The sequence below is a fragment of the Saccostrea cucullata genome, unplaced genomic scaffold, assembly GCF_032062105.1.
Source record: "Saccostrea cucullata isolate Sc308-1 unplaced genomic scaffold, CSIRO_AGI_Scuc_v1 ctg207, whole genome shotgun sequence".
NCBI lineage: Eukaryota > Metazoa > Mollusca > Bivalvia > Ostreida > Ostreidae > Saccostrea > Saccostrea cuccullata.
In genome coordinates, this window is record NW_026931392.1 from 412,521 (window position 1) to 425,133 (window position 12,613).

General features: G+C 32.1%; 1 protein-coding gene across 2 annotated transcripts in view; it reads right to left on the reverse strand.

The window, feature by feature from the left end:
- LOC134232495 (uncharacterized) overlaps positions 1-12,224 on the reverse strand; it is a 72,530-nt gene extending 60,306 nt beyond the window's left edge. The window contains exons 1-3 of one of the 2 annotated variants that reach the window (XM_062714469.1): positions 12,131-12,224; positions 7,711-7,986; positions 6,117-6,209 (exon numbers count right to left, since the gene is read on the reverse strand). In XM_062714469.1, the coding sequence (XP_062570453.1) occupies positions 6,117-6,209; positions 7,711-7,986; positions 12,131-12,197 (436 nt within the window). In that variant the 5' untranslated portion in view covers positions 12,198-12,224. The remainder of the gene's footprint in view (positions 1-6,116; positions 6,210-7,710; positions 7,987-12,130) is intronic. The other variant, XM_062714471.1, reaches the window with a different exon arrangement.
- Between the last annotated feature and the right edge of the window lie 389 nt (positions 12,225-12,613).

A 12,613-nucleotide genomic window follows, 5' to 3' on the forward strand; every position in this document is an offset into this window, starting at 1 on the left:
TTACCTATATATTTTCTGTAAGACTGGGTTATACGTAAGCGTCATTTCAAAACTTGGGACAACCTTTCCCTATGGATGTAATGACATTGTCAATAATGTTGGAAATCTTGCCAGTCCACAGTGAAACAATATAAATGTGTGATGGGACTTTTCAACCATACACAGATACGTAAGAGTACTAATCGGCATCGGTCTTACAAAAATCTTTAATACTTTTGATACATTGCTACATGACTTGTACCTTGTGTAAATCAACAGATAGGTCTACATCATATTCGCACCAAAGTTTACTCTCTCCCTTTACAACTTTTAGATAGTCTTCTTGAAAACTTGAAAAGTTCAAGGAAGGTTCATTTTTTATTCGATTCCTCGACACCAGAATATATGCTCCGATCTGTGATTATGGATATTGCAAATCACATATATAGGCTTTTTAAGTCCCCACGTTTTACTGAAAAAAATGCAGCTAAGAAAATCCATCTTTTCCTTAAACTTCAATCTTGCATTCCACCATAATTCAAGTTCAAGACTACACTTGTATTTCCTATCAATATACTAATCGACTATTGCTTCCAAACTTCTTAATTACAAGAAAACGTTACGTGACCAGGATATCGAATATCTGAAACATAATCCTTCATCGTGTTCATGTTCGTCTTCACCCTATAACCATAGTCCTGTTGGACACATTATTACAGGTGAAAAAAATATACAATGAGGACCTTAGATCAATACTTTTAAATATTGGTATCACCGATCTATCAACGGGCGTCGAGATTTTATAAATATTATGGATTCTGTAGAAGATTACGTCAGACGATGGGCCAAATATGAAAAAGAAGACATTGAAACTTTATCAGAATGGATTAAGTGTATCAGATCTATGTTACATTCTCGTTTTAAAAGATTGAGGGGCAATATGAAAACCATCTATCCTTTTGTACTTAACAATCCAGAAGTGAAAAAAGAATTAGACAGATTACATGATCAGTACGTACTGGTCCCTGCTGACAAAGAAGGTAACAACATTGTCTTTGTTTGTGAGGCTTATTATATAAATTGTATTTTAGAAGAACTTGGATTTAATTCTACCGGTGGTAATCCAACTTATATACTCATAGTTCCCTTTCTAGGGAGGAAATTCTTCAAAATCATATGTCAGTTTTGAATATTTTTAATATCCCAAAGAACCAAAATGATTTTGAACTATCATATATATATTGAATTCCGAGACTTCATAAGAATCCTTAATAAAATAAAGATACATAGCAGGTTCCAGTAAATGTTCAACTAAGCCTCTTTCTTTACTCCTCACAAAGATATTAACAGTAGCGAAGGAGAAACTTTAAGAGTACTTTGCAACAATATATTCAAGAAGTAATATAAATCAGATTTGGATACTTAAAAATCCAAGGAACTTTTGGACAATTTGAGATCACAAGATTTTACCATAATCAACAGCTTTTAATGACTTTTCAACTTTATACACAACCATTCCCCACGATAAACTAAAGGCCAGTCTTTCTGATATTATTGACAGCTGCTTTTTCAATAAAAATGGAATTGTAAATTTACTTATCTTGTCATTGGCAATTTACAAAATTATTTTGTTAAGATACATTCTGATTATACAAACAAGTACTCTGAAAGTGACATTAAAAGATGCCTGAGTTTCAGATTGACAATGTATATGTACTGTAGACGTACTTTTTTCCACGGGGTCATAATTCCGCGGAATCTCAATTTCTGTTAAATCTGCGGGTAGAAAATTACGCGGATTTTCTAGAATTTTACTTTATGCCTTACATTTATATTTAGTACGCTTGGACAAATTTCCGCGGGGAATTTGTGACCGCGTACTTAGCGTAAATTAATACCACGCGGAAAAAAGTACTTTTACAGTATTTCTTTTTAAAACCAGGTCCTTCCAACTATCTATTGGAATTCCAATGGGTACCAATTACGCCTTGTTATTAGCAGACCTATTTTTATATAAATATGAAGCAGAATTTGTCCAAAATCTTTTACCTGAAAAGAAGAAAACACTTGCTGTGGCTTTCAAATCGACATTTAGATATATCGACGACGTATTGTCAATTAATAATGGTAACTTCCATTCTGATGTCGATATAATATATCCCAGTGAGCTTGAGATAAAAGATACTACAGAGTCTGACATATCTGTTTCATATTTTGATATTTTACTTGTAATCTAACAACCAAGCTCTATGATAAACATAAAGACTTTAACTTAAAAATTGTCAACTTCCCTTACTTATGCAGCAATATACCTTCATCACCTGTGTACAGAATTTATATCTCAGTTGATTCCATACGCAAGAGCATGCTCTACGTATGAACAATTTCTAAAACGAGATAAGTAATTGACAAACAAGTTGATGAAACAAAAATATCAGCAGTCTCGTATAAAGTTATCATTTCGTATTAAGTTCTATGGTCGATACAATGACATTGTCAGCAAATACAATTTATCATTGAGTCAAATTGCTGACTGACGTTTTTCATACTAATTGTTAGTCCATTATTTATACACTGCATTGACGACAAATTTTTCTGTTATTTCTCTATCAATTAGCATACGGAGGGTGTGACCGGTCAGCAGGGATTGCTCACTCCTCCATGGCACCTGATCCCACCTTAGATGTTTTGGAGGTCCCTGTTTGCTCTGCCCTTATTTTGTATTGTTTTATGGACTTTTGATCTAGAATACTGTTCGTTATCTCTATATGTTTCATTGCTTTCGGCTTTAAAGTCTTTATGTTCCATGGGAAACGAATACTCCTGAACTCGAGGTTTAAAACATTTGGAAATCCAAATATATGAAAATTACAGTGGTTGGAAATGAAAAAAAGAAAAGCCTAGGAATATGTCACGCGAATTTCCTTCAATAGTTTCAAAGGATTTGACATTTAGCCCAACCACAAGCTGAACTATTGCGAATTCATTTGGGAAAATTTTGTTATAGTTTGATGCAGACATTGTAGTTATTATTATTATCAATGAACTGCAGCTGGACTTTTTAAAGGACCGACGCGGAATGCATAATGAACAAAATCAGTAAGAAATTGGTCCATTTCCATAATTTTGTAACTTTGAAGATTCTGGTTAATATGACATTTCCATGTTTGAATCAATGAAATATTTTAAATTTCATGTTAGGATCCCAAAATTCCGTTCCCTTTAAAGTCTATGTCAAATTAACCGTCCACTCCCACCGTTAGCCCTTTGTCTTGATAAGATCAATTGAGATTAAAAAGTAACTTGTATCATAAAATTGTTTTTATATACACAGAACTGCAAATGTGATGTTTCTTCCTTTCATAGATTTTACAGTAATGCAGTTTAATGTATAATTAATCTCATAAAAATATTTGTTTTTCGTTAAGAAAAGAATTTATTTTGACTTCCGCACCATATATGTAAGTAGCAAAAAGTGTTCAATATCAGAGAATCATAATCGCAATTTATACATTAATTACGAGTACTTTGTTTAAATTAATTCTTAACTAATTCTAAATACAGTACAATGAAGATGAGTTAAGATGCTTGAATTCCTCATTAACAATGTCTATGTAGTCTTTGGACACAAGATAATCCAACAATAACCCAGGCTTAAAATGGCGGTCAAATGCAGAATCCAAAACAAGCGTATAGCATCTGTATTTGCATCGTCTATCAGAATTTATCAGGTGAAGGTAGGGCTTGAATTTACATTTAAATGTATATGTAGCTGTTCAAAACTGTAAGAAAGTTATTCATCCAAAAATGAAGGGGAAATCCAGAACATGAAGCATGTCTAATAGTGTGCATCAATTCCATAACAGTCTGTTCTAATTAAGGCGCATGAATTACGCTGGATTGAGCCTACTGTAAAAACTTTAACCTGATCACTTATGTGGAAAAATTCAGCGTCCAAAAAACTCTGGTAATGTGCATTCTTTAATTCAATAACAATTCAAGTTTACCCGCCTCTATGAAAGTTTTTAGTTCATTCCATTTCACCCCCTGACCAGTAAATTTCAAATTTTATAAATATTCATGTATATTAGACACTTGTAAGCTAGTTTTTCCATGTACTTGTTATCAAGATTCATCTTGGGTTAAACTCTAAAACAAAGAGCCAAATTCTTTTAATTTGATTTCCCTACTCCAAACCCAATTTAAAATCTTTTTATCAAATAGAGGAAAAACGTTTCTCCTCGAGGACAAATGATGTCATTTTGGGTAGCTCAGTATCCTATGAATGCCATATCCCACATTACACACAATCTATGGATTCCACCTGCATAGTTGTTAATTTGTTCAGAAATGCCCTATAATAATGCTGTAAAAGAACATTTGTTCATAATACCGGAATGAATAGTATTGCAATTAGGGATCGATAATCAATAACGCGTTACATGTAGTAGTTAGGGGATTACTATTGATATGTACCAAAAATTGGCCATGGCTAGGTGTACCAAGTTCAGACTCTATTTGTTAAGTATTTGTTCATTCATCAAGCTTAAATCCAACATTATCCTAATATAATTTCCGATGAAATGTTCATAAAGTTAATGTTTCGTACTGCCCTGGTGATATTAAAATTACCCAATTACCCTCAAAATCAAACCTTCCCCATTGACGATTTATTTATTTTAATTTCTTTGAACTACTGCTCGGAGTTTGTATCCGGTGTATTTCTACCAACCAAAAGACTCTAGCAAGCCCAAGCATTTAATAATACTAAGCATGTTTTTTTTTTCTTAGCTTTCTCTTTAAACTTATAAAAAGTTTCTAGTCTAGAGATGTATACGTTAAAAATGGATATCGAGTGTAACTGCTTTTCATTAAATTTGACATAAAAATTATAAACAAAACCTTTATAATTATTATTTTTAAATTAATATTTTTTATCATGCCACATCAATGTAGGACCTTGCCATACTGCCTAATCTTATCTAAGATGACTAGACATTGGGGCACCTTTGACTAATGGTAATTATCATGATGAGCCACTTATCGTGGTGAGCCACTAACTTGTACCTTAACCCTGATCTAGAGACCCATGCCACATTAACACTGACATTCAGTAATAATATCTTGTAGTACAGCTTTGTTACTCTCAATTCCTTTAACTCTTTACAACTTACTGAACTGCTATGCAACATACACTTACCGGTAATGTTCACGTCATAGAAATAGACATTTACCATTTCCCCGCAAGCACCGTAGAGCGTGGTACACGGTTCTCTAAAGTTTAGCGTAAATAATATTATGACGTTATATTTTAATACAAATATAACTTTTCTTCATTTTATGAAATTTTTGCAAGTATAAAATAGAAGGAAATTGGCATTAAATTTAAGATTAAATGAACTTTTTAAAGTGGGTGAAAATGCGTGATTGCGGAGAAACGGTATATGCATGACTTTGCATTAGAATATAGGAAATGGTATATGCGTTAAAATGCGTAACTGCGGGGAAGGGGGCTAGACCTTACCCATCCAGAATCCGGGGTGGCACGTGTGTCATCTTCATATCCCCTTCTTAACTGCTATCTCCGCCATCCGTTTACTTCGTATTCTTATACGCTTTGCTGTATCACGCATGTTGTTTCCCCCATCTTTCTTGATTTGAGTGACATTACGATCCGATGGCAGCGGATATTTAGGGTATTTCTATGACATGAAATTTTGCAACGTAGTTTTGCAACATGTCTGCCCTGCTAGCTTTTTCGGTAGATTATGAAAATCGGGGTTATAACGCCCCTTATTATATTGCGTCATCTATTTAAAACAAATAGTCACGATAATGTTTAACCACTACCAAGAGCGCACGACTTATCACCCTCATGTCAAAGAACTAGTATTAAAGGGATTTATCACAATATAGTGATAAATGCAATTAATATCTTTGATTAAAAATATTTAAGCAAAGCATTTGTAACATTGAAGGATTCTTTAGAATAAAAAACATCATTGTTTGCTTATCATAAATCCATCTAAAACGCGGCTAAGTTTAAGAGGATTCCTTTACGATTCTTGTGTGTACATATATTAACCAGTTTGTACGTTGATGTGTTCCTGGTTTGATTTATTTGGTACAAAACTTACACTTCACGACAGACGTAGAATTAGAGTTCACGGTGTTGAAACTTGGCTGGGTCATCGATACACTACTTGGAGTTAGTGTGGTAGGTCTAATTTCTACAAAATATCAAAGTATTGAAAGAACTGAAAGCCGGGCTTTAATTGTTCAAGTATATTGTCTGATCCGAAATTAGTATATATTTAACATTCTTCCTTTTGGCCATTATTTTTAACTGGTTGAGTTTGTATGATTATGATTTAAAACAGTATCCCATATACCAGTAGCTGAAATTAACAGTCCAGACCCCACGATATATTATAATTTTAAAATTTAATGAATAATATTTCCAAAAAATTCTCGCATACTTACTATTCAATAAGCATTTTTTTCTCATAATTTAAAAATGTAGTCTTGGAATAGTTAAAATAATGCACAGGTGTATTATAATAGATTTTTTTTACTTTCAAATAAAAAGTACTTTTATCGCCAACTACATGTAGAAACAATGTTACATGTACATTGTCAAGCGACTTCACGCATGTTAATTCTTAAAATTCAAATTCACTTTTCTATTAATTTCCTTAAATATCAAAACAGAATATAACCACTAACATAACATCGACGAAAACGATATGAAACTCTTCAGCAATTTCAAAATTTCGAAAAGCCTGTGCTATTGAAAAAAGTTCGTTTACAAATATGCATTCAGTAGGATATGTGCACAAATTGTTATATCACGATTATCCCAATAAAGCAAATATCTGATTTCTCTTTCAAATGAATTCTCCAGTAAAAATATTAATTATCAACTTTTCCAACGATTGGGATGTTAAAAATATTTGTTTGAATATCGTCTCGCAATGGGACTATTGTCCGCTTTGGTGCTGTTTGGGTTTTTGTTTACTGTGCTATTATAGTAAAACAATTGATCATGATGCCTAAAGCAAGGACTTTGCTTTCAGCAAAGCCCGTGGACATACCATCTTTGCTGATTTGTTTGCGATAACCATAATGTTTTAGATTGTTTTATTTCTTTAAAGAATAAAAAGCTTTCTTTGGTTTTTAGTAAAGAGATTATTTTTGCAGCTTTTGCAGAAAAAAAACACACTCGTTAACATGTTTTGTATTCATTTTTTTTTATCTGCAAAAGCTGCTAGCTTACTTCCCACACTAAAAAAATAATAAAGATATTAAATAAAGTAAGAGAAAGTACGTTAAATAGTCCATTGAGCTACTATTTACTGTTCAAAAAATTTATTTTGGTGGCTTCATATCAGGGTTAAATAACGACCGTGGTTTTCAAGAGAAATAAAAGAGGTCATATTTAAAGGTTCAAAGATGTAAAGCTTTTTCTTCATTATTATTTTGAAGTGTGTAATTTGTTTTTATTCCATTGTTTCTTATGGTCATTTTGATAGTGAACGACTTTTTTGTGACTTTCTTTCTTAACGTCATACAGATCTTTTTTTTAATTGAAAATGTCTATCATAAATAGAGAATTGTTTGTTTTTTTTAATCAATAAAACAACTTCAATCTCATCACCCTGTCCGTTATGTATTTATGGATTACATGGTGCATGCACAGAGCTCATCGAAGTCAAGTAAAGATTTACTTACCTTGAATAATGACCTCAATCCTCGGGCTATCTGTATAGTTCTCAAATGATGCCGAAACACGACAAAAGAAAAGACTATATTTCCTCCTGACGACAATGTTACTCAAGAATAAAACTTTTCCTCTGACAGTCTTCACGTGTCGTTCCTCTTCATAAAATTCCCAACTATGTCTGCAGTTCGCGCAGTTAGATTTACATGTAATGTTATTCTTGGGCTCTTTTACAAAATCGGAATAAAATATTTTTCGAATGTTTGGTGTTACAGTTACATTAAAAGCTGAAATAGAAATTTTGCAAACTATGTTCATACATGGAAAATATCTAAAGAAAGATGTTTTAAACCTCCAAATATGATTAATGATAAGTATTTGTAAAATATTTTTTTTAAGATATTTTTTTTATATATAAATATTATAAATTAGCCTCTATGACGCGATTTATTGAATCTCCTGGCACAAAGACCAGAAGAGCTTATACAATTATTGTAAGTCGTCGTCTGCCTAGAAGTCCTAGGCCTGTCTGTTTTCCTACACTGTTTTCAAATGATTCTCATTCTGTTGTTCACATATACAAAACTAAAAGATCTTTTGTTTTTGTTTAACTAATTTAAATAAAGATAGAGATTTTCAATAAATCGTGTTTTTTAATATATCTAAAATCTATGTAACTATGGAAAAAAATTCAAAATCAATATTTTTGTTCATCTATTTTCAAAAAGTCATACAGACAATCATAAAAGCAATTGTAGAAATAAAATAATAGACATGAATCCTTGTAAGACATGCCAAGGATGAAATGTGATATTTCTATTTGGTTAGTACTGGTTTCCATGATTTTAATACCGCAAAGGAATGAAGATTCTCCCTTCTTGTTATCCTTTGCAACAGTGTTTTTTTTTATAAATAAATTTCCCAATGGTTGATAATCAACTTCTTTCAGATTATTAATATTCAAGAGAAGTTAAAACAAAACTTGTGTCTTTTTTTAAGTTTAGAACCTATATATTAAAACAGAACTTCCAATCAGCCTCTTAACAGACTTTCGTATTTTGGTCACAATGTAATATTTTAATTTTACTGTATCCTATAAAGAATTGTATGTTTGATTTTATTGTTTTAAATCAAACCGATCTTGATTATAAAATTATTCGACAGGGTTTTATTTTCGCAATGTATCCGCAGCATTCCAAACAAAAGAAAATCGTTAGTCACCTAATGTTATTGGAGATCTCGGAAATTTTTTTTTTTGAAAAATTTAACATGAACATTTATCATGTTCATATCTCAAAAGCGTATTGGTATAGTATCCCAATGCTAGAAAATAAAGTTTCTTAGAAATTCTTTCAAAATGGAACTACTTAATTCATGAGACATGGTGGGATCAATTCCAACTCAAGGACTCTAGAGCAATGAACGCTCTAAACCACTCCGACTCGTTAATATTTTCAGGATAACGAATGAGAACATTTTTGAAAAGGTACCTTTAACCCAATGAAAAATATAACAGGGTTATTGAACTTATATTGGTGAATATTAGCAAAAGTTGGCTGTGCAAAAGAATGCACGAGCTTGCGGTGCATTTGAACAGCCAACTAGCGCCAATATTCACCAATATAAGTTCAATAACTTCTTTATATATGGCTAAACCATTTTCACATAATTTATAATAATTATTCCGACTAAAAAAGAGGAATTAATGATTTTTTAAATATCGGTATTCAAATTAACGTCTGTTCTGTAAGCGTTCAATATCGCATTATTCCGATTACCCTACCGAGCGACATGATTTGCTATATTTAGGTTTTAAAGGGTCTAATACGAACTAAATTTTTAATAGATAATTTCATTTTGTGTGAAAAATAAACACATCTTACCTAGATACCACTCCATTTCGTTAAATTAGCTTAGAGAATTTGACCAGACGACTTTTTTTGTTTACAACGGGGCATTCGATATTGAACGCTCGTATTCGGAATGTTTCGGGCATACTCGTATACGTAATACAAAGTCAGCGTTCAATAAAACGTCAAGATATTGAACGCTAAAATTCTCTAGAATTTTGGTAGTAATTTATTAGAGACTATTTATTAGCTACATAATTGTGGAATGATACTGCATAAGGAGGTACCAACTATATTCCTAATCTTTTGATGATAACGAATGAGAAAATTACTAAAAAGGTACATTTAATCCAATGAAAAACAAGAGACACAGGGGCCACATCGCTCAGCTGAGAAAAATCGTCTAGGAAAAAAACATAAATCAGATCAGAACTGAAAAGTTTACTGAAAGGCGGGGGGGGGGGGGGCTTGAATTTAATACTACTTTAGAATGCCTTCATATTAATAAATCATATGACTTTGCTGTTCCTGATCAAAAGATTTTTTAAAAACATTTTCTTCCTATATAATCACTAATTATTGCTTTGAAGTACTTGAGAAGATGGTTTTTATAAAGATTTTTCCTAAATATTCCTATGTAAAACTTTGATCAGCCATTGTGGCCCCACCCTATCCCCGGGGGTCATGATTTGAACAAACTTGAATCTACACTACCTGAGGATGCTTCCACATGAGTTTCATCCTTCCTGGCCCAGTGGTTCTTGAGAAGATTTTTTTAAAATGCAATTAATTTTTCACTAATTCATAATTATCTCCCCTTGGAAGAGAGCGTGGCGTTAGGGTTAGGGTTAGGGTTAGGGTTACCCTTCATTTGAACAAACTTGAATCCCCTTCATCTAAGGATACTTTGTGGCAAGTTTGGTTGAAATTGGCCCAGTGGTTCTTGAGAAGAAGATGAAAATGTGAAAAGTTTACAACAACGACGACAACAACGATGACAACGACAGACGACGGACAAATTTTGATCAGAAAAGCTCACTTGAGCCTTCGGCTCAGGTGAGCTAAAAATGGAATGATACAGCATAACGAGGCACTAATTATATTTTTGGTGCTGCTCTTGACCTTAATAGACATGGGTCTTGTAAAAACGTTTTGCCAGGACCAATAATATATTATTCACTGCTTTGCTTCTTGTATATTTTTACTTTTTTCCTCCCACTTTTTATGAATTTTGTCTTTCATAGAAAGTATCGTTTGAGCTTTTGTAGTCTTAAACTAGAAACCGGTATGGTTAGTTCACCAAATAACTTTTCCTATATCAATGTCATTTAGCTAATCAAAAAAATTGTCTTGATGACACTATGAATAAAGTACAATTTAAACTTTTGTCTACATCTTATATTGGCTAAAGAAGTTTGTATGACCGTTATAAAAACTAGATAAAAGAAATAATCACAAGTTTAAAGCACACTATACATGTATATAGATTTCAACCTAATACAGTGGACCTTCAGATATCCGGACACCAGATATCCTGATGCTTCAGTATCCGGACGACTTTTCATGGGAACAGAATTTTTTAATGTTATTTTGTTTTGTTTAAATGGTAATTCAGATATCCGGACGCTTCACATATCCGGACAAATTACTAGGAACCAAAGTGTCGGATAAATGAGGGTCCACTGTAATATAAATTAATAGTAATTATCTAGTATTTACTTTTCAAACTTCGTACAGAAAGTTTTATTAGGAACTGTATTTCAAATCCTATATATACAGCGTCAAGTACTGTGATAAGTAAATGATATGAACTTAGTCGTGAGATCCTTTCATAGTGCGTGAAATTAAAGACATATGTAGAAAGTTTACAATGAACAAACGTGAAAATTAACTTTAACCATACACTCTTTGTCCAAGACACGTATAGCTTTTAACCTGCCTCAAGTCCCATACATCAACCTTCAGAAATAAAACATAAATACTTGTTGTTTATGATATACCACATTTTTTAATTCCTTCTCCTACTACAAAATTACCCATAGCTGATTTAAGACAATAATTTTTGAAATGTCTAGATTTTCACTATAAACTCTATTTAAAGCTTCTATGCTTTTGGGTACTCCAGAGCTGCTTTTACTTTTTTTTTTATTAAAGTTAATGTGCATATACATCTAAAGATAGCTATGATGTGTGTATTCGCAAGTATCAATATCCCAGTAAGAAATTCAATATACTTTCTATATTGTGTTTTTTTTTCATTTTGCAAAAGGTCAGACTGACAAATCTATGTTTAACATAAATCCCCAGCTTCTTTTGAAGAATAAGTGTAATTTGAAATGCTAAAATGAATAATTAGTACATGTATCTGACACAACAAAGAATTTACCTTATTTCAATTGCATTGAAGACCTTTCGTATTTTAGTACACAATGTGGTAAATTGTTTTTGTTTATGAATCGGAATTAAAAATGTTAATTTTATATAACATCGATCTCGATGGAAAAAAAATGTTGACAAGGTTTTATTTTCGTTATGTATCTGAAGCATTCAAAAAGTAAGATAATTTAAGTGTATTACTCACCATATTGAAGAGAAATCCGCACAAAAATCAACGCGAGCAAAAGACAAATGTTGACCAGTCTCTCCATCTGTATACTCACTTGCTGTAGCGTATGTTGTTGTGTAATAAGGAAGAAAATTTTTGTCTTAAATAAAAATGTCACTTGAATTCAGGAATTAAATGAAGATCAATTTCTTAAATAACATTACAGCATCCAATGGTAGATCTAAAGTGATTTAGTTTTTTCTTCCGTTTTAAACATCTGTTACCGCATTTTTCAACTGCCTTTTTCTGTCTTGGTTTTTAGAGTCAGAACTTAAGTATATATAATTGTAGATTTTACTTTTGACGAATAAAGATATACCGATTTCTATTTCTTCTACACTTTTCCTTATCCTTATTTAATATTTTATTTTCCTTTTTTTGCTTGTCAACTTTTTCGGGTAAATAAAGAAAACAATTTTCTCTGGTTGGCCCCCTTACTTTCAAAAACGATGCTACGTG